Genomic DNA, 22,396 nt, shown 5'->3' with positions numbered 1-22,396 from the left:
GATCAAGATAACTTTATAAACAAAAATGTTTTTCATACAAGAACCTACTTTTTGACCGATCGTTCCTATGGCAGCTATATGTACATAATAGTGGTCCGATCCAGCTGATTTTGACATATGATCTGCGTGCAACAGAAAGAGGGACTTCTGCAAAGTTTCATAAAGATAGCTTTAAAACTGAGAGACTAGTTCGCATAGAAACAGTCAGACGGACATGGCTATATCGACTTGGCTGTTGATACTGATCAAGAATAAATATACTTTATGGGGTCGGAGCTCATTAATGTGGTAATAAGAGAATTCTGTTGTGTCATTGTGAGGCAAAGCAAATCAAAAATTGTACGAAATGTTTGGAAATGTTTGAAGGAGATTAAGATTTATTTGTGAAGTCTCTTTAGAAATATGATAGTTTTCATTTATGTAAGACAAGACACTTAAAGCCAGCCACTGTAGTTAAATATAATCGAATGTTATATAGAAGAAAAAAAAGAATCAGGACAAGGTTTCTATATATTAACTATTACATCGAAATATCGGAAGTCATACGAAGAGTATCACGAAGAGGGCAGATGGTGTTTGGAGGCAACTTAAATAAGAACTTATATGAAGCTATCTATTATGGGTCGGAAACAATTACTACAATCTAGTCGATTTGCTCAGTTGGAGCCTAGGTTAATACCAAACACTGCAGATGAAAACACGCCATAAGGCAAACAAACAAAATAAAGTTTAATAAAATGAGTCTTGTTGACTTTTGTTAGTTAGTTTTGCACATTTGATTCATTGTGCTAATCTTGAACAAATCTTATATTGTGAATGTCTACTGAAACTATAAAACATCTGGCATGTTTCCATCTCAAATGCTGACACCGCGGATTTCCCAATGCCACTTGGACTAAATACTCCATAATGAGTCTCCATGACTTTAGTTTTGACGATGTATTGGATAATTATCGGGTTGCTTGGCCCTAGACTACCTACCAGAGAGCAATGCAAATATACAGGCTTCTAGTGTTCGAAGCCAATATTTGTATAGCAGCTGTGGCTGATAGAGTTGCTCTGACTCTGCTATTTATAAAGGTGTACCGAACATTCTAATGAGAAGTGAGGAAATCTGGTTGCTGGAGACGGCCCACTAGGGGTACCCACTAGAGAGGGTACTGTACCGTCTTTGTCTTTATAATTTTGTCGATCTCAGAAACTTATAGAAGCTAGAGACTTAAAATTTTGAACTTAGGTTTTTCTCGTTACCAAAGAATATATAAGTCGCTGAACGAAGTCATTATTGATACACTCTATACTTTCAAAACCTACCAGCGGGTATTTTAAATCTATCCTTGCTAACTTAACTGCAATAATCCTTTGAACCACACTTTCCATCCAAGAGCGGTGGATTTTGAATGAATTTTAAAATGAGTTTGAAGCCGATCCGAATATAAACAAAGGGTTGCAAGTTTTCCGCCAATTTTCCACCGTTGCGTATGGAATTTTCGAAATCGCTGTAACACGTAATCATTTACTTCTTTGAAAAAAGTTTCGAATCAACCAGACAAAACCTAAGATTCATTGAATCTCAGGGAAGCTTGGACTTGCCGAAAAATCTGAATCAAGTCTCAAATGATTTTTTATAAGGATCCTTGGAAATGAATTTGAATCCGAAACCAAATCCTTGACCCTTATTTGTAAGGGGAATAGATTTTTCAAAAAGTGCGAAACACCACTTTAATGAATTTGAACAAATATCTATGAAAATGGGTCTGAGGCCGATTGAATGGTAAACAAAAAAGTTGCATACAAACCGTTTTCGCGATTTTTCCACACTTGCGGGTGGAATATCTTAGTGTACACCCTTCCGTAAGTTAACTACAGTGAACGTTTCACTTTCCTAGATTTATTTTTTTCAGTTTTATTTAAAGAGTTTAATAAATGAATTTAAAATTTTAACTAGCCTTTGGACAGTTTGTCAGCCAGTCAGTCGCAACAAACAGTTTTATATACAGATACTTTACTTTTTTAAAATTCTAACTAGCCCGTTCATAGTTTGTCTGGGTACAATTTTTTATTTAATTGTAGACCAACTCGGTTTTTTTTTTAAATGATTCTTCTCAAAAAAAGACATTAAATTAACGAAAAGATTGTGCTCAACATAAATTTTAATTAACCATGGTTAGTTCCATACATAAGGAATGGTCACGTTCCATTATCTGCAGACCCAAGGATAATCTAACAACCGAAGCCGGCTTACGAGCCCAGCAAAGTACAATGGCGCCAAGCACCGAGAGTGGGGTGAATTTACTATAAAGCCACTTTTAACTTGCTCCAATATCCAATAAAAGTTTTTATCTGATCTAGAGTATTCCCACCTCGATGGGCATGCTCTTAGGAGGGGAGTACGCGCGGATTTGGTTGCAGGATCGCGATCGCTTTCAGAAGAAGTTCTTCCAATCAAAGCCCAAGATCATCCCTAACGACTTTGAATGGTGGATTAAGCTGCGGAAAACTAACAAGTGTTTTTGTACCAAGTGAGAGCAAAAACACTGTTACTGGCCAAAAGCTTTACGTTGATAACGGTATTATCGAAGACACACACCATTTCTGTGCAAGCTTTTGACTATTAAAATCACGAACATTTTTGGAGAGGGGAGTGCCATGGCTCGCTATCTTTTTTCTTGAATCGGCGACACTTGACTAATGCGCAATTCCCTGTATGAAAAAAAACATTGAAACATTTACCTCTCTAACGGTAGACCATATTTATACATACAATGTTTATACACAGTGCGTAACTTAATAAAATGCGTAAGCTATGATTTCGATTTGATTTACTGTGCTAATCTTTAACAATTTTAATATTGTCAAAGTCCAGTGAAACTGTAAAACAGCTGTTGACTTTCTGCCGGCAGCAAGAAAAAAGCAAAAAGCTTTTGCCGCCTGCCCTCACACAGGTTGTGGTCAGAGAACAATCGAAATATGTACATATGTTGCCGTTGTCGTTGCCGTTGCCGTTACCCGCCGTCGCGCCTTCTCTCTTCCACTTAACGGAGTTTAGCCACCCACGTACAAAAGAATTTGCATGCAACTTGTAGGCACTGCTCTTGCGCGTTGCTCCCACGCAGTATTCAAACATTGCTATCGCTGCGGATTTAGCTTCGTGCGCTCGTGTCGGTCGGCTCGCTGCTCGATGCTCGATGCTCGATGCTCGTTAGCGGGCTTTGGCTCGTTTGCAGTTTTCCATGGTGCCCCAGCGTCAATCAAAATCAAACGTTTGCCGCGTTTGGGTCTTCGTGTGTCGCCTGTTGTTGTGTTTTCTGTTGCTTTGGTTAATGTTAAACCAAATGCCAACAAGTTAAATTCGACTAAAATTGCAAATTTGTAACGCATTTTCCAAACGAACCGAACTTTCATAACAAGTCCAAAAAAACACTGTGCCATGCTAAATAAAACAATAACAAATTGTTTCTATTAGTTAGATAGGTTTGTTTTCTTCGTGCTCATATTCGCGTTCGTGCCGTATGTGTTTTGAATTTGTGCCTGTGTATGTACATATGTATATGTATGTGTGAGTGTGTGGTGTGCGAAATAACGAAAACATTTTCTGCTGTTTTGTTGCAGCAACTGGTAAGTCAAAGGCAAGCTATTAGGAAATAGCATTTTTAATTCTTTTTCATAAATTTTTAATTGCTTTCATGTTCAGCTGTGACCGCTGCGTTTTATGATGCTTTTTATGCGGCGAATTGGGAGTAAAAGGCAACAATATGCTAACTTTATACTCACGCACACGCGCGTATAATGTATGTACATGTATACACACACACGCATACTTATATACACACATATATTTTAGCTTTTGTGTGTGTGAATTGGCAATAGTTTGTGGCACACAAAGCAAAGCAACAAAACGTAGCAACAAAAACTGGCAAACAAGTGCATTCAGCGAGGCAACTCAACCAGTTGACGCAGCAACAACAAAAACCACAACAACAACATAATGCGCCGCTGAGGCATGGCCAGGGCTTCGCAGCGGGCAGAGCAGTAACGCTTTCTTACTCACCACGCGCAAAGTAAAACTGAAGCCTATTTGGTTTTCAGTGTATTGCCAACCGCTGTCGACGTCAACGTAAATTGCGCTGCTGTTGCACGTCTACGTTTTTATGTCTTGCCATTTACATACACTTACATGCGTACATATGTGTGTACATTAGTGTAAGAAAACATGCATTATATAGTATGTAAATGCATAATTATCTATATACATATGTGTGTGCATGTGTGCATAGGTCTGCTGGGAATTAAAGCTCTTACGCACTTTCGTGTGGTCTTTTGCGTTGTTGTACAACGCTTTTCGATTAGATGACAGTTAATTGCATTTATATATGTATTTCCAATGCATGGCATTAACGGTTGATAAGCTTTGCGTGGCATATGCTTCGCAGACGTCTACTGCCACGTGCCCCCCCGACCGTCCTCTGAGCTCTCTCAAACTTTTACAAGTTTACGCTCAACTAACAAACGTCAAGATTGGTTCGCGTAACAGGTTGTTATTTAAATTCACAATTAAACAAATATTGTTTAATTAACAGTTTATTATATTATATTTTAAATTGTCTCTTAGCAGGCAAGTACAGACCTTTGTACAATTTTAAGGGCACAGAGATGACGCTTTTGAGGAATAGTATCTAAAGAGGCAATATGTTTCTTATTTCTGAAAGCTAAATAAGAATCCATGCACATACATGTCAAAAGGAGTGGGTTAGGGGCACAAATGTTCCGACATATGGACATATTCTCAACATTCTCAATATTCTCATATTCTCAGACCGACTCGGATGCTGAACACATATAATGTATAGTGTCGTTTCCCTAGAAATTTTCCAGAAAACGTGTTAGTCTGTGGTCGGAGAAATGCAAAAGTCCGATATTTTCCGTTGCAGTCGTATGACGTTTCTGAAAAGAGGGCGATGTCAACCCTTTTATCACAGTTTGACGCGGTTATATGAATGCGATAAATGTACCCATGTTCTTTCAATAGGGTCTTTTGGTTTAATGTAAATGTATGTGACACGCATCTCCGAGTAAACTTTTTTTTATCAGCAACTAGAGCCAAAGTAAATCACACCATATCTGTCTGACATTTTTTAAGAGCCTTTTTTAATTTAGAGCGTAACTCTTTATTCCTATCATAACATAATTAGGCAAATGTAGCAGATTGTCAGAGCTAATGAAATCAAATTGAACAAATCGATATATTTTTCCAGAAGTAATAACAAAACAACGAATTTTTAAGAAATTGTTTTCGGCTTTTGTTATTTTTAATTTTACAAAGAACACATACTTATTAAACCTCGTATAAGCTGGTGTCGCTTGGTGTGGGGTTTCTCTAGTCGGAGACTGTTGACACAATCCATGATCTTTAATATTGACCTATTAAAATACTGATTTTTAAGAAAATAACCTATTTTAGTCTGTTATTATACTAGGAAAAGAGTATCTATGTAGTTGCCTTCGTTAAACGTGAATACATGCTCTAAATGCTTGCGCCCACCTTTACACAAGGACGCGCAGAGAGGAGTATTCCCTTTTACGATTATAGCGTATACATATGTACATACATAAGTATTTATGCCAGTATGCCGAAACGATGTCGAGGGAGAATCCCACTTTTCGCTTTTTACACTGTTTAGTGAACAGCGCCCACGCAGCAAAGGCAAAATCCCCTCGGCACACGTCCTTACCGTTACCTACTAGTTGACCGAGACAAACATTTGTTGCACTCTCGGATAGAAACTCAACACGCGCTCGTTACTCACCATGTTTCGCGCTCACGCATGTAGCGCTCTCTTTCTAACTCTTGGTCCCGTCCCGGTATGTGGTATGTGCTTAGACTCCATTTGCATTACTTTGACGTGCGTTGCTCTCTGCCGGCGTAGCAGTCGTTGCTGCTGTCGACGTCATCGCAAAGGTCGGAAAGGAGAACGGACAGTGGGAGTGGTAACGGTCGTGGGCGGCTGGCTGGGCTAACCATATGGTCAATGCACACTGCAAACGGGGAGCTTGGCAGAGGCGACGCTTCATTTGGCTTTCAAATTGAGGAAAACGACGCGTCGATGTCATTTTCGTGCTCCACCCATTCCCCCCCTCCCCCCTCGCACGCCCACCAGCTTCAGGACCCCATCCGAGATGGCCCCGCTAATTGAGACATTTGTCAACTTGCACAAATGAGAGGCAATTTTTCAAAGTGCGTTGCAGCATTTTGTTCTGTTGGTTCTTGCAAAAGGGTCTAATAGTATTTCCATAGAATTTTCAACAATTTGGACATACATAGACTAATTGACGCGCTAATATTTTGTCGGTTTTCGCTATATTTAAGGTAAATTGAAAAGTTCGACAATCTCAATCTAGCTGTGCTATGATACTTAACGTATCATTCAATTTTTTATTTTTATTATTTACCAAAAACAAAAAATCAATTAGCGAACGGAAAATTTACGATGCCTCAAGCGCAGTTCGGTTAGTTTCCCAACTGCGAAGCCCAGCAAAGGCATTTGGAAGAGTCATCTATTTAATGGGCACATGCGACCGTTTCGGCTTGCGCATCATCAGCGCTTCCGGCTTTAAGTGCATCGTTTGTAATGGCATCAATGTGGTGGTAGACTCGTGGTCTAGAACCGATTGATACTGGCTCTGAGTGTGGTTCTTGGCTATGATGTTCTGCTTGGCGGTCTTCTTGTCCATCTTGGGCTTGGGCTCGGCCTTTTCGGGCTCTGGCGCGCCCTTGCGGGCGGGCTGGCCGACCGACTTCATTTCAGCCATGAGCGTGTCAAAGGTCATCGGCACCAAAAAGTATCTTCCTGCGGAATCGAATGTGAAACGAAACGGGAACCTTTTGATTTCAATATGTTTGTCGTACCATTTAGTTTCTGAAGGAAGCCCATGCGGTAGCCCATATCCAGGGTCTGCTTGACGGGCTTCATCAGATCTTCCTGCGCCAGGTCCGTGTTCTTGGCAATGGTTACCACAATCTCGCGAAGCGTCGCTGGGGTCTTGATCAACTGCAGCGTGTGCACAATGATGGCTCCGTTAAAGTTTGGCATTTCGATAACTTCTTTAAATTAAAACTTTATATTATAGTAGATTATGAATGTTCCGTGTTGTCTAATAACTATTGAAAATGAACGACATTTTATACATTTTCTGGTGATTCGAAATATTCAAAGTTAGCCTGCTTCGTTTCAAGTCAAATTCTATTAATTGTGAGGTTAAATAATCCTTTTAGTGTTTTATTTGGCTCTTAGAAGCTAGAGCCAAGTGGTTTCTACTTAAATAATTGCATTTCGTATAAAGACTTATTTGTAATTAAAAAACTTTTCCACCAGATAAAAGGCAAAGCATTTAAGTAAGCATTTTTACTCAGAAATCTTGGAGAATATATTGCTCATCATATTTCATCATTTTTTCTCTTACTTATGTTTGATTTTATTGCTGTGCAAATAAATAGTTAGGGGCCCGAAATATGGCGCAGTCCGTCACGTATAAAATACCACAATTAATATATTTTTCTCTATTTTACTCTATGCTGTAATTAATTGAATAGTTTCTAGCTCGGATTGTTGTGTTGTTCTGATTTTTATAGCTTTGCAAAGGGGAAGGAATAGTCGTAATCAAGGCAGCGATAAGGCAGTAAAGGGATATATCCTTTGCCTCTCATTTTTAGTTTCTCTCAGTTTCGCTGCAGAAGGTGTATTTATCGCAGTTAGCAGTATCAGTTTACTAGATAATATTACAAAAGAACTGCCTTGAAAGGATGACGTTGTCAGTATAAAGAATAAAGTATAATTTCCCAGTAATAATTGGTTGATGGTTGAACTCGAAAACTTTTCTCTAATTGCTCAGTTTTATCTGCCAACGTTTATCATGAATGAAAATTATCGCAGCCTGTATACGCATTGAAAGATAAAGTCTGGTCATAATGATTTAGTTAATTCATGAAATCAAAATCGATTTTCCAACTGGGATCCTAACATGCCATTCAATACAGCTACAAATAAAACTGCGATGATGCCAAAAGTCCTCAAACTCGTTGACATATGGCAAATTAAATGTTTAATTAAACTGCCAACGCACAAGCTTTTGTCAGAAATAGAATCGTATTAATAATTTTGTAGGCAATGTATTGATAATGCAGACACAAATACTTTCATAAATATTATAATTATTTCGATATATATAATTATGCACATGTTAATTACAATAATTTATTGTACACCATCAAATTGTATTCGCGAATTAGGTTAACCTAACCTCAGCTAAAAAGTCGTGCCATATGGACAGTTATTACGGAATTCAGAAACAAATGTGAGCACGGCTGTAACATAATATGCGAATATATATATGAATCCCGCGTGGGCCCTCTTAAGTATGCTTTGGTTTTTGCTTTAGCTCAAATGAAGTTTGACCCCTGCGTGTTTATGTGACATTTGTACACATATGTTTTAAACCAACCATTGAAATCGAGGTAAAAAAGTGAATAGCATTAGCCAGATTAAGAGACGCGCAATGATGTACTAATTGGCTGTGGCGAGCTCGTCATTAGTCGGAATCCCTAAGCCCCTTGACGCTTGACTTGATTAACTTTGTAAGCATCCTTTTCAGCAGGATGCGTCTATATATATTTTATTAGCTGCATTCCTAGAAGCCTGTTCAAATACAAAGCTCTGTAATCTCTGTAATCTTTTGACATAAAGGACGTTTGTGTGTGGGATGAAAGAACGCATTTTGGTCATTTAGCATTTACCTAATTGGATTAGAAGCTTAACATTAATGTTTAATTCTTAAAAGTTGCTTAAAGTGCGGCTTAACACTCAACCTTTTTTAATTTTTGTTGTAAACCGTGACATATTGTTGGCATGTGTTGGGAAGCGATGTCCCTCTTTATGCTCGAGCAGTTCGCCTGGCAGCAACTTGTTGAGCAAATTGACTTTTACCTGTTGATTAGCCAATTGGACCCACGTCTCAAACTTATTCAAGTGTCGCTGCAGTTGGTCAATAGTCTGATAAATACAGCTTGCTTCGTAGATAATTGATGTGTCGTCGAGGGTGAAATCATTGGGGTTAAGAGGCTAGAGTCAAGAGGCAAGGACGTTGCGTTGGGGTGATTCCAGCTCGAGTTTCCTTGGTTACAGAGAACGTGTTGACGACCACTACGATGAGATTTTTTTCCTTCAAGGAAGCTGAGGAGGGTAGCAAACATATTGACAGAAAGCAAGGTTTTAAGTATTAATAGATTTTCTTTCAAGACGTTTGTTGATGTCGACAAATGTTGTTAATAGAAGTTCTTTAAGCTGCTCAGAATTAAATTAACAAACAGATGAAGCTGATACTCTGTAAATAATGTAAGTCTAGCTAATACTTTAGGTCTTAGACATTACAGAGAAATAGTCTGTGGACATCAAGGTACAAAACAAAAATAGGTATCGAAAACAAATTAACAATATTTGCTTTAGAAAGAATATGTATATGATACTAATGTTTATTATTGAAAAGGGAGAATGGAATGAAAAGCTCGTTTGCAAACGACAATGCGAAGAATTCGGGCTTTGTCGTTGAACAACTTATTTTCTTGATATAAAAGAAGCATCCAATCAGCATAAACTGCGAGCAGCGTTTAAATATATCGCTAATCACCGGAAATAGTCGTTTATACCCCAGCTTAGATACTGTGTACGCACCTTCGACTTTGTAAACTTTAATGCTTCATCATCTAATTACTAATTATTTCACTTTCCCAGCTTGGGTTCGTGAAAAGCAGCTCTTTAACCAATAACCTTCACGAGTTTACTTTCCTAGTAATTTATGGGTTCGAGAAGATAATGCAGATTAACGTTATCCAGTTCAAAAATTATACCTATTCGTCTTTCACGTAAATATTCTTAGTCTGTATTCGTACGTAAGAATTCGTGTTAAATATATATCTTTAAGTACGTACTTACTACTGATTCGGGCTCAAAACCTTACCAATTTCTGATAACCGAATGTACTTTTGTATTTAATATTTTTTGTAAAAGTCATTAAAAAATGGTTTATTTGTTGGTCAAACAATTGCACCAACAGCAACAGAAATCACTGGAACATTTCCCATCTGTTTCCTCTTGCATTTATGATTAACTTTTGATTAAAATTAATATTTGATGACGTTCGTACGCCATTTTTGGGAACCAAAATAGCTCGTTTTTATACCCTGAACCCATTGAAAATGGGTAAAAAGGGTATATTGGTTTTGTGCAAATGTATGTCACAGGGAGAAAAAAGTATCTTCGACCCAATAAAGAATACATGCTCAGCATCAAAAGACGACTTGATCTAGCTCTGTCCGTATGAATGAACGCAAGTATCTGAGAACCTATAAAAGCAAGAGACTAGAAATTTTGAACCTAGGTCCTCCTAGTTGCCAGCGCAGTAAGAGTTTGTTTCAGATATTCGATAACTTTCCCCGTTTCCAAGCAATTGTTAACAATGAATATCGAAATCTTAGGTTTTAAGAGCTGGATACATCAACTTTAACATATAGCTTCTCGTCTGATACTCACACTTAATCAGAGTATTTAATTTTTAGGGATATTGCTAAATTAGAAAAATACGAATAGCAGTTTGAACACACAACAAATGTAAGCCACAGGCTGTTGTAAGGCTGATGTTTTTTTCTATGGCACAATAAGATATACTTCTGAAAATTGTATCAAATCGGTTAAGGAACACAGATGTTATTAACGAAAACGTGTTAAGTTCTATTTTTGCCAACGAAATTCAATTCTTGATATGATTGTAAGGTATGAAGCGATGCCGTTCGACTTTAGTAGAAGGTAGAAGGTTCAGGGTATCCCCCAGTCGGGCACTCCCGACTAGAGCACTCTTACTTGCTTTTTTTTTGTTAACTTTTGACTTTTAAAAATACTAGGTTTTGGTACAAGAAGTTTCAGGGTATCCCCCACTCGGGCATTTCCGACTATAGCATCTTACGTTTTTTTTTTGAATTTTTTTTATTGATGCCAGTTTTTTGGTAGAAGTAATTTATAACATTTACCTTTTTTACTTTCAGGCGCTGAAAATACAAAAAAACAATACAATTTTGAGTACAGCTTGATAAATATAAAGTTAAACAAAATCAGAGCTCAGAAAAAATGGTATTATTGACGAAAAGTAAGCAACTGCACCAAACTTTTCGCCCCTTAATCACACGAGAATCAAGGCAGCTTTCACCCAATACTTAATCCCAGAGCAATTGGCAAGTAAAAGGAGCATTCTTTGGATCTATTCGAATATAATCAAATGTGCCTTTGAATAATAATGGCAGCAGCAACTGTAAGCTCTCACCTGAAGACACCGTCGACTGAGACACAGTTGGACTTGGTGTGCGACGAATGTGTTTATTACGAAAGTTGCGGAATGTCTTCTGCAACCGCCACCGATGAAGGGGCAGAAATATTTATCGATAACAGCACGCAAACCGAAGACGAACAGCTCAAGATTGCAGAGTCCCAGCTCGAGCAAATACCCGAGGAAGGGCAGGAAACTACGACAACCAACGGAGTAGCAGTCGATACGAATAAGGATTACGAGCTGAACACCAAAATGACAGTTTTGCTAGAGTTCCCAAAGGAATCTCCATCGGAACAGAGCCCCAAAGATCCGGCAGAAGCACAGCAGGCACACGCCTTCGATGTTTTCACCTACAACGATGACAGCGACGACAAGGATGTGGCCAGGCTGACGGGCCTGGCGCTCAAGATGGGCTATGCTCGGATTATAGACTACGATAACCTGCGCATAATCGAGCATGTAATCGAAAGCGACGACGAAGACGACACCGAGGCTGAACAGGAGACGGCGGCGACATCGTCAGTCCCGTCGGCCACACAGGAGGAATTGCAGCAGGCCTGCCAGGATTTGGTGGCTTTCATTGACGAAAGCTATCAGTTAATCGACAAGGCAGGCGTCAGCCATGTCTCCGAGTTGCCGGCGACCCAAAGTGTCGTTGACAACAACAACAACAATCGCAGCGAAGCCACCGGCCAGGAGCGGGCAAAGGCGACGCACAAGGAGCGAATCCCAATTAACAAATCGCAGGATACAAATCAAGCCCACAGCAGCGCTCTGGTCAGGGCTTATCAATCGAATCTAACGCCCCTGGCGCCGCCCTTCCAGCCCGCCGCATTAAGGGCCAAGTCGCAGTCAAGTCCAGCCGCAGCTGCCGGCAGCAACAGCAGCATGTCAATGCTGGCTCTAGGAGCACCCTCGGCGACCACATTCAACAGAAGCCATGCGGCGGCAAGTGCCCTGTACGCAGCCTACGAGCAGACAACAGTTTTCTATCAGCAACACGCGCTGTCCACCTTGCAGCAGCAGCAGCAGCAGCAACAACAGCAGCAGCAGCAGCAGCTGTCGCCGAAGCAACAGCATTGCAGCCAACACGGTGGCATCCCGCACATCCATGTACAGTCGAGCAATGGGCCACAATTGTTGCCCGTGCAATTAATTACCTTGACACCGACGGCTGCAGCCGGCTCTGCAGCGCCGGCAGCTGCTGTTGCCACGCCAGCCGGCGCCGGCGCTGGCGGCGGCGGCGGCGGCTGGCCACTTGTGGAGGCGCCGATATATATGGATATCAATGGAGAGTATCGCAGCTTTTGCCCGGCTCACGGGCCGCCAGCCGGGGCAGCTGGCGGCGGGCAGCCATTGCTGACGCACCATCACGCGCCCGCTGCACAGCAGCCCCATCAGCAGCACACTCATCTGCATCCTCACCAGCAACATCGAGAGCAGCAGCAGCAACATCGGGAGCAGCAGAAGCTTGTGCAGCAACAATTGACATCGTCGGTGGCCGTTGTGACAAATGTTAATGGAAATATCGGCCAGGCAGCGGCAACAGCGCCGCAATTGCTGCTGCAACTGGACGCGGCCATTCAACAACGTCAGTCACAACAACAACAACAGCAACAACAGCAACAACAGCAACAACAGCAACAACTGCAACTGCAACCAGCAATAGTTGCCGCTGGCAAACGCAGCAAAGTTTATCGAGGTGAGTGCCCGTTTTATGACATTGTCCTGCAATTTGTATCCTTGTTTCCATTTACCCTGCCCAGCCAGGCAGCAAGGCTATTTGGCTTTGCCCCAGCATTATGTCTGCTTTAACAACTAAGAGCCCGACGCTTGTCCCGCAATTATATAGATGGGTTAATCAGCTGCGTAATGCCAACTATCTTCGGTCTCTAAATAATCAAAAAGGTTGCTGGAGCATTTTGTACCTTTTTCTTTTTACTGATTCCTCAAGCAGAGCGTTACGAAAAACCTTTTGGAATTGTCCTTTTTAAATACCCTGCACTAGAGATGTGCGCGGGAAAATGAAACTAACTAAACTAACTAACTAAGATTTTATTTAATATGACATTTTCGTTCGCTCGTCGCAGAACTAGCTGAAATCTGATATCTGCATTAGTATTAAATTATTTCCAAACTTAATCGGTAATGTCGTGTTTAAGATAATCAGATAATATATGGAAACTATCGATCGTGCTTAAGTGAAAGTTATGCCTGACATCAATTGTGTTGGTAATGTAGACTTTAAGGATCGCGATCCTTGTGTTGGTAGAGGCTTGCACGGCTCACGCACGAAAAAGAGTCTCGTGCCATGCTGTGCCACCAAGAAAAACACGACCCATGCCCATCTCTATCTCGAACCCATTTAAAATGTTTGTTGTGGCTATAATAAAGTTTGCTTAATGACTATAATGAAGTTATGCCAATGTGAGTGCCAGAGGCGATTTATAGTATTTACATTATTATTTTATTTCGTATATGCATCTTCTTGCTGAGTTTTTAGCTCAGTTGCTAAGGGACTAAAAGAATCAACTTTAAAGCTAGATAGATATATATTGCTCTCGCAGATGAAGTTTAAGCAAATATAATATAAATATATTTGGTAATATTTAGATATTAATATTGTCTTTGGCTTAATTTAGGCTTTTCTGTCTGTCTGTAGTTGATTTTATTCCTCTTTCATGTTGTGATTTACCTCTATTATCCGAAAGCTTCCTCTAATAGAGGAATAGAGCGAAGGATAGTCAAATATATATCGACATTGAGACAGTGTTAATTGATATGCATCTCCGAACAAATAAAAGCTACAAGCGCCAAAATAAGTGTAAGACAATAAGAATTCAAGGTATATTTATCTTTCTGGATAACGTTTGTCTATCTAATAATTTAAAGCAAACTTTTCTATATATTTATTATATTTATATATATTTATTATATTGTTGTATATATATTTACTATATTGTTAATTGCTATAGTTTTACTTCAACCCTTTGAATCAAGAAAATATTCATTAACCATTTACTTTGCTTTAATTATTAACATTTACGGTTTTTTAAAGTAGCTTTGACATTTTTGTAAATATTGGACTACGTAGAGTTTTTTTTGGAGTTTTAACATTTAAGTATGTCTTAAAAGACAAGCAAGTCAATTTAATTGACCCAGTATAAAATCTGGCTTATAAAAAGATATAGACGTGGGTCTTAATGAATTGGTTTTAAAATGAAGTATTCAACTCTTTTGAAGCTGTGTAATGTAGTACCAAGCCGTCCATTTTGTTGCATACTTTTCTGCATATAAAGAACTTAATCCGATAAGTTTGGATTTGATTTGGACTATTCAGTGTCAGAGCTAGCTATGCGGATCGTGTTTAAAGCACTTTCCATCAGCTTTCGCTTTGCTGAACATGGATGGAACTTTAAACTCATAAAGTTGGCGGCGTTTACAGGCATTTTTTGTGCGCCAACTTGACCATATCCTGCTGTGCATGCAGATGACTCGCCGAATGCGCTATTGGATGCTGCTTTGGTCCCATGCAATCGGCTGCGGTATTGTAGTTGCAGCACATCCTGCAGCACATCCTTTATATGTGTCCCTGTCTCTCTCTCTCTCTCTCTCTCTCAAACAAGGCTATAAACATTTTCCTTTGTTGCTCTCTGCCTTTGCACGAGTTTTTACTTATAGATATAATATTAAATGTTCTATTTGTTGGGTGTCCTTTTATACTCTGTTCACAGAGGGAAAAGGAGTATTTGGATCCTGTGCAATATCCGTCCTTCTGTCCATATGCATGCTCCTAATTTTTGCTCCTGTTGAATCTAGTGGATTGGCACTTGAAATATTAACTATCTGACGGTTACAGTTTGAAAGTATCTGATTAGCGGTTACAGTTTTAGAGCAACAAAGACAACTTTATTAGACTGTGGACAAAGTATTGCGCAGTCGGTTATTCCCGACTACAAAGTTCTTAATTTTTTTGTTGCAACAAGGCTTTTTGCCAAAAAATATTCTGATTCCCGTATGATGCTTCTTCCCTTTACACATTTAATTTTCTCTGCCCTGTTGGCGTTCCGAAAAACTTATCCTCAAATTTTACTCAAAAATATGTATAAGGCATTAGGAATTTATTTAAACGCTTTCATTAACAGTTTTTGGCTTAACAACTTTTTAACTTTTCATAAATGTAGAAAATTTCAAGGGACCAACTATATTCGTATATTTTTCTGTATTCCTAAAATTTAGAGACTGACCTTTTTATAATTGGGTATATTTATTTAAAAAGAGACTGAAATTAAGGCACGAAAGTCTGATTTCCTAGTTCTATAACTGATGAATAGTAGTCGTATATGTGTAAGATTTTGGTCATATATTAGCAGCAAAGGAGAAAGATATCTTGATAAAGGATTAATAGATATTAGGTACTCCTAAGACAAATATATTTACTGCTATTCTACTTTAGATACTAATAACTATTTTTAAGAATATATAATACTCTGTATATCGGAAAAGAAGCAAAAGTTTTTCAAAAATGCTTTTCCCGTAATTCTATGAAATTTTGTACTAAATATGTGTATCGGAAATTCGGAGCTACAGAGTATATATACTTGCCAAATAGAGTAAATAAGTCTGTCAGATCCTGTCAGATTACCATCATCCCATATATATATATATATATATAACTTATCCCATATATATATTTTATTTCAGCATAATCAGTTGTGTTATAAAAATGGAAGCGAATCTCAATAAAAAAAGGAGATTACGTTTTTTGGATTGGACAAATTGGTTTGTTAATGCCTTAATTCGGGGCTCTGCGCTGCGCGTTGGTAAAGTGCGAAGCATGTAGCATGCATCATGTGTCTGTCGTGTTGTCGCTGTCGCTGTCGCTCCCGGGTCCGTTGTCGCCATCGTGGTCGTCGTCGTCCACGTCCAGGGTGACTTGTGTCTACCAATTTAGTGGCAATATTCGAGTCACCATTTAGTTTAGCCGTCCAGTCCAGAGGCTGCAATAATTTTGACACTCACTGTGCGCATATTTTCTTTGAAATTGTGTTTTGGTTTTGGCTTTTATTTTGGTTTGCATCTTTTTATTGGTTGAGCACAATTTTCATTTGCTAGCTGCTATTCATGCTCTGTTCGCAAAGTGAAAATGGGTTTATTGGCTTCGTCTAGGTGTTCGTAAGTACAAGTGAGATATTACTCAACAAATATTTCTTTTCACATATGCAGATGGACACAAAATTCTCCTTTGATATTATTTGCACCTGTTCTCAGCTGTTTATACATTGTGTATAGGGTATTGCGCAGTCGGCTGCATCTGAGTGCATCCGCATTACTTGCCTTGTCTCTATTTCATATTATAATTTATTCTGTGGTAGCCGCCTTTTTTTTGTGCCGCGGCATCTCATTGGTTTATGGCTTGTAAGTTGTTTATTATTAATGTTTGGCATATGCCGGAAGTTTGGCCGATTTGAAGCTATTCTTGCTGCACTTTGCGGCATGAGCTCATAGTTATTTCTCTCACTCACTCTTACCACATTTGTTGAACATGAAATGCGTCATTTGGCCATAAAAAAAAATACACAGCTCGCAACATTCAGACTCAATTGGCTGCGCCCAATGCTCATGTTTTTATCCCCCAAACCCATTGGAAATGGATATAAACAAGGGTATATAATGGCTGTATGCACCAGTATTAAACAGTCAACGGAACGTATTTCCAATCCCATAGGGTATATACATTGGCAGATCGATCTTGCCAAGTCCTTCTCATCATATGTAGTAACATAGTTGAATTCTATATTTTCGTATATTATATATCGATAATTATCGATTATATATTAGGCATATTTAATTTCGTATAACATATGCAAAACTAGTTTATCATTCTCTATATTATTTTTAAAATATCGATAACTATCGATTATATATTAGGCATATATAATTTCGTAAATCGTTAAATTTCGATTCTGTATTATATATCTTTTTAAGCATATATGTCTATTTTCGTATATCACATTCAGATCTAGCTTATCATTTGCTCTCTCAATTTTAAAATATCGATAATTATCGATTATATACTAGGCAATTACATTTTCGTACATTATATGCAGATCTACTTAGCTTTTAATTTTCTCTCTAATTTTTCAAATATCGATAATTATCGATTATATATTATATATCCAACTTGGACAGATGCTTCGATACATGGGCACACTTGTATATTCCACATTTAGGCCCCGATTTTATAATAACCAGACTATTAAAATTGAAGTTATTGAAGAATGGGCATGTGTATATAAGGTAGCTCGATTGCTATGGCAGCTCTGAGCTGAGTACGGGGTATATCCTAGTCGGGCATTTTTTTAATAGTACTCTTTTAATTGTTATGTCTGTTGCCGCTGTCTATGCGTCGCAAGTAAAGGTATCATATTGAAGTTTTTTTTTGACAATCTTCTCCATTTTCTTTAAAGATATCCTAACCAAATTATTCAGCTAGTTCGCACCGTTTCGTGTCGCAGAGCTTAAATTTATAGGACATCTGATTAACGACCGCAAGGGTTTTTAAATTGTGGCCTTCGCAAGAAAGCTGTTCTCTCTGCTTTCGCAACGTAATAAGTTTGACCCCTTGCCGTAAAGTGGTAGGTGCAGGTACAGGTCGGCTAATGCGCCCATTTATTATCTATTGATCGGGTGCATACTTAAGTTGGCAAATTCGTCGTCGGTTATGAATTAACTTTCCAAAATTCGCCAGCATCCGCTCGGCGCTAACTTTCGATTTAAGCCAAATGCGTGCTTTAAGCCGCCCAGACCCGAAAAACTCAACTGAAACCGAAGTTGGCTTCAAAAGCGAAAGGTGCCGCCGCAGAGCGTTGTTTATGATAATAGTGTCGAGGGCGGGGAGACGGGGTGGTGGGGGGGGGGGGTGGGGGGAAGGGGAGGATGTGTAGGGAACGACAAGACTGACAACAAGTTGCACGTACTTGAGGCAGCGTGAAAGGGAAAAGAAAGTCGCACTCGGAAAAACTTACTTGAAATCCGCAAATAAATGTCACGAAGCAGAAGCAAGAGCTGATGCAACAATTGTCGCCAGGGGATAGTGAGGCGGCAAACACGCTAAACGGAAAAGACAGCGGGGGAAAAACCCGTGTGGAAAATCAGCTTAGCGAGCAACGAAAACAGGCAACGAAATAATCGAAAAACAACAAAGAAGAATGCTGCACTCGGGTAGCCGACGACGTAATACTCTGTTCGCAATCAAGCTATCGCAATCAAATTATCGAAGCATCTTGATTATTGGCTAGCTGACTCTAAAACTGTACCAGGTCAGTGACTTTTAAACTGTAACTAGAACAAGTATCAACGCTTGAAATTTGTGGAGGTGCAAAGGAGATAACCTAATCTCGATATTTAGAGGAGCTCGGAAGTATTCTACGAACAACAACATGATTTAGCTTTAAAACTGAGGTAGATCTTGATTTACGGAGTGTCTGAAAGATGGGCATACTTGATCTGAATGTGATATTTACGAGCTTATATTTCAGCTCTCAAGCGAAGCTTCGCTAATACGAACAGACGGACGAGCATCGCACAAAACACAAGGATCGGACAATAAACACCGAAGAGAGTTAAATAAAGAAGAAGCACAGAAGCGTGAGTAAGTGCGTAGCCTACCGCATACACAGAAGAATGCTCGAATTAACCTCATATCCGCGCAATGTACAGGGTGTTGTCTAGTCGGGCACACCTAATAAGAGCAGTTATATTTGTTTTTATTTATTTAAAAAGGTTAAACAAATAAAAGAGTTGTAAAAGTGTATATTATAGGCGTATGGATGCATTTACGCAGATATTGGGCTGTCCTCTTGCCAGTGTATTTTCATATTGCATTCGTCCTTCTCGAATAGCTGGGATCAATTCGAATTTCGCAAGATATTCAAAGAGTTGCAATGCTTGACACTCAAAAAACACACATATACAGACACACAGCTGAACGTATCTATGTGCAGAGCTCGGCCGACTGATTAATTCGCTCAGTTGATCGCTGCAGCTACGACCAAGATTGAGAGAGAAATGAGTCGTGGCTGCGACACATTCGTGAGTGCTTGCGTTTCTAAGCCGGCGCTCTTATACATTAGCGCTCTTCCACTCTTATACTGCGGCGATATTTGAGTGGTGGTAAGACGTCTGCAGCTTCTAACTGGCAAACTGCTGACTGTGCAGCGTTACGAGTGTGTTGAACCTGTGGCAGAGCTCTTCGGCGCTATTCCAATTGAAAACTGGAATTGGTTTAACTGGAAACATTGGTATGCGAATTTCGGAATGCCGGAACGGTCCATGGAAGTTTGCCAAGAGCTACAACAGCAACGATAAACAAGTAAGAGTGCTTTAGACCACACTGCACGACGTGCAGATACCTTGTACCCAGCTCCGAATATCTTAAATATACATACATACATATGTATGTATTTGTACACACACTCTTCATTCTTTGGGCAGCGGTTGTGCTCTTTTGCCGTCGGCTTCTCACATTGAAAAATGCATTCTTGAATAACCTCTGAGTTTATTGTGCGATTGTTATTAAATTATTGGGGCATACAAATGAAAAACCGAAAATAGAGGCTATGCCTCGTCGTCCTGATATATGAACATACATATACACAAATAGTAGGTGTACTCAATGAAGTCGGAGATATCTGCCTGGCAAAAAATACTTTTGCGCAATACCCATTTTATGGATTTAGGGTATAAAAACAAGACAAAATAATTGAGCACTTGATCAGCGGGAGCAACAACATTGCGATCAAGATTGAAGAAGAATGTGGAAGAGAGGGTCAGACAGAAAAAGAGACAAAAAAAGGCAGAGAGAGGAAAAGAGCGAGGCAGTGAGGCGAACGCAAACGAAAAATTAAAATAATATAAACATACACACACACACACTCTTAAGTACAATCATGTGATGTATGTGTGTGTGTGTGTATCCAGTTGCTTGCATGCAAAGGCATAAATACAAAACGGAACAGTTACACCGAAGAGTAAATACCTTTGCTGACACGTACAATATGTACATACATATATATATGCACATGTTGCAATGACAGTATTGTGAGAAGTCAGTAAATTGGTTTTTGAGTTTGGTGAAGAGATCGGGAACAGTTTTTTTCAGCATGAGCCGAAGACAAAAGGTCGGTTTTATTATGATACTCACTGCAAGGGTATTAAAAATTAACTCTGTCCAGAGAGACGCTAGTTGCATGCAATGGTGAAGACAAAGAGATAAAAGCAATTTTGGAGAGCCATTTTGTACGGAGAGAGAATGGTGGTCTGGAGGTTTGTAATGTTGTTCCTACTGCTATTTCTTTGATTCCAATGAGCACTCGACGAGTCGATTTACAGCAGCACATTCATGCATACATACAGCCCGGGTCTCACGCACACACAGGCACACAAAGGCACACACAAAGCAACACGATCAAGTGGTTTTCAAATCGCACGAGGTTGAGTGAGTTCCAAACAAGTAATGAAAGCAAAGCACTGGAAAAATAATGATTGGGTCTATGAAGAAACACATTCAAAGTAAGTTGGGAGCAAAAACTATGCTTGGAAATAATTCAACTCGTGAAAGGCAAAAATATCGATTTAGTATGTCTTTAAATGTTGTGACTTTTTTGCGCTCCCATTTACTACATAGAAGCATTATACTCTGTTGACTAGCTGAACGTGAGTCTATGGGTTTTGTACAATGTCAGCCTCTCGTTCTGTCCGTGTGGATTTTATAGCTACAGACAGTTTGAAACTCATACTCGTGTGTTTCTCCTTCGGATGAAGGGAAAGCTAAAAAAAGGATAATTCCCCCCGTTTTTCATATATATTCACGAAATTGTTGTCTCTCTTTTGAGTCTTTTTCAAAAATTTCAAAGAGATTGCGATTTTTCAGACTTCATACAAATGTAAACTATATTTAGCTTTATCCCGAAAATAGTCGTTCCTTCAAAATTGGATTTTCAAAGTTAATGATTTGATCCGGGCATAGCCGGGTAATATGTAAATATGTATCTTCAATGCATGGAGATGCAACAGATTACAAAATATTTAGAAGAATATTGCCATGAAAACCGAGTTACAAATTTAACTGGAGACTTTAGTCAGACGAGGCTTGCGGGTTATTAAGGTTATGCATTATTTGCCCTTAGAGGGACATTGCAGTCGGGTCGACAGTGATGATTGTGGAGGGGCAGATGCAGCTCATGACAACTCGCCGAGGCTCTGATTATAGACTGTAACTGTGATTCGACATTGGCAGCAACTGCAGACTGCGAAATTGCTTCGTTTTCCTTCGGGCAGCTTCGTTTGGTTCGCCTGTGACTGCGACAGTGTCTTTTTAGCCGCATCTGGTGAAAGTTGCTCACGCCACAAACGGCTGGTTTTCAAGGTCTTTCCGTAGGTGTTGCATGGACACGATAGGCCCAGAGAGGGGAACTGTGGGGCAACCGAGCCACCGGCCAAGATAGTTTCAGAGATGGCGGCTAGTAATGTTACCTGGTCCTGGTTGTGTTTAAGGCCGTGTTTTTCAAGAAATCTTCGAAACTGCCAGTTAATAAATGCACCAGATTCCATCGAGAGATAGCTAAATGTTACAATATTTGGGAGAACTGGCGAAGCTTTCAAAAAACTGTTCTTTGTATGTGTGTACTCATTTCCCTTTAAAAGTTTAAGAAATTCAGTCAAAGTAAGTCCTGATCTTTGGTACATACATTTATTTGGATGTCATGTTTAGGCCTCAAAAATTTCATAAAGATCGGACTATAAGCACCGAACTTATTTTAGAACGCAATAAGAAGCGTACGAAGGAAGCTAGAATGTCTGAATTGCGGGTATCTCATAGTCGAGCACTCCCGCCTGAATCACTTTTACTTGTTTACACCTAGGCAATGGGCACAAGACATAAGAAGCAGCAGGCAATCAGTTTTTTTCCATCTTCAGTCCAGTTCCAACTTGACCTCGAAAAGTATTAACTAAGCTGAGG

The 22,396-nt window shown here is 39.4% G+C and overlaps 3 protein-coding genes across 3 annotated transcripts in view; 2 read left to right on the top strand and 1 right to left on the bottom strand.

The window, feature by feature from the left end:
• The first annotated feature begins 2,023 nt into the window (after positions 1 to 2,023).
• LOC135426319 (uncharacterized) lies at positions 2,024 to 2,810 on the top strand. The gene is made up of 2 exons (XM_064679375.1): positions 2,024 to 2,286; positions 2,353 to 2,810. The coding sequence occupies exons 1-2, from the start codon at positions 2,164 to 2,166 to the stop codon at positions 2,524 to 2,526; spliced, it is 297 nt and encodes a 98-aa protein (XP_064535445.1). The 5' UTR covers positions 2,024 to 2,163; the 3' UTR covers positions 2,527 to 2,810.
• A 3,580-nt stretch (positions 2,811 to 6,390) lies between these two features.
• LOC135426268 (uncharacterized) lies at positions 6,391 to 7,179 on the bottom strand. The gene is made up of 2 exons (XM_064679301.1): positions 6,908 to 7,179; positions 6,391 to 6,848 (listed from the first exon to the last, which is right to left on the bottom strand). The coding sequence occupies exons 1-2, from the start codon at positions 7,089 to 7,091 to the stop codon at positions 6,556 to 6,558; spliced, it is 477 nt and encodes a 158-aa protein (XP_064535371.1). The 5' UTR covers positions 7,092 to 7,179; the 3' UTR covers positions 6,391 to 6,555.
• Positions 7,180 to 11,132: 3,953 nt separating this feature from the next.
• The window catches only part of mtgo (miles to go), a 60,225-nt gene continuing 48,961 nt past the window's right edge, over positions 11,133 to 22,396 (top strand). The window contains exon 1 of the mRNA XM_064679362.1: positions 11,133 to 13,075. Within this exon, the coding sequence (XP_064535432.1) occupies positions 11,341 to 13,075 (1,735 nt within the window). The 5' untranslated portion in view covers positions 11,133 to 11,340. The remainder of the gene's footprint in view (positions 13,076 to 22,396) is intronic.

The sequence above is a fragment of the Drosophila montana genome, unplaced genomic scaffold (assembly GCF_035044405.1).
Source record: "Drosophila montana isolate Dmon_TW-CO22-7 unplaced genomic scaffold, ASM3504440v1 contig_1_1, whole genome shotgun sequence".
NCBI classification, from domain to species: Eukaryota; Metazoa; Arthropoda; class Insecta; order Diptera; family Drosophilidae; genus Drosophila; species Drosophila montana.
This window is presented reverse-complemented; position numbering and strand designations above follow the sequence as displayed.

Coding starts and splice junctions, on each gene's coding strand:
- LOC135426319 (XM_064679375.1), top strand. CDS start 2,164: ATGGTTAGTTCCATACATAAGGAATGGTCACGTTCCATTATCTGCAGA. Junction 2,287..2,352: donor CGCCAAGCACCGAGAGTGGG/GTGAATTTACTA, acceptor TATCTGATCTAG/AGTATTCCCACCTCGATGGG.
- LOC135426268 (XM_064679301.1), bottom strand. CDS start 7,091: ATGCCAAACTTTAACGGAGCCATCATTGTGCACACGCTGCAGTTGATC. Junction 6,849..6,907: donor CTTCCTTCAGAAACTAAATG/GTACGACAAACA, acceptor TCGATTCCGCAG/GAAGATACTTTTTGGTGCCG.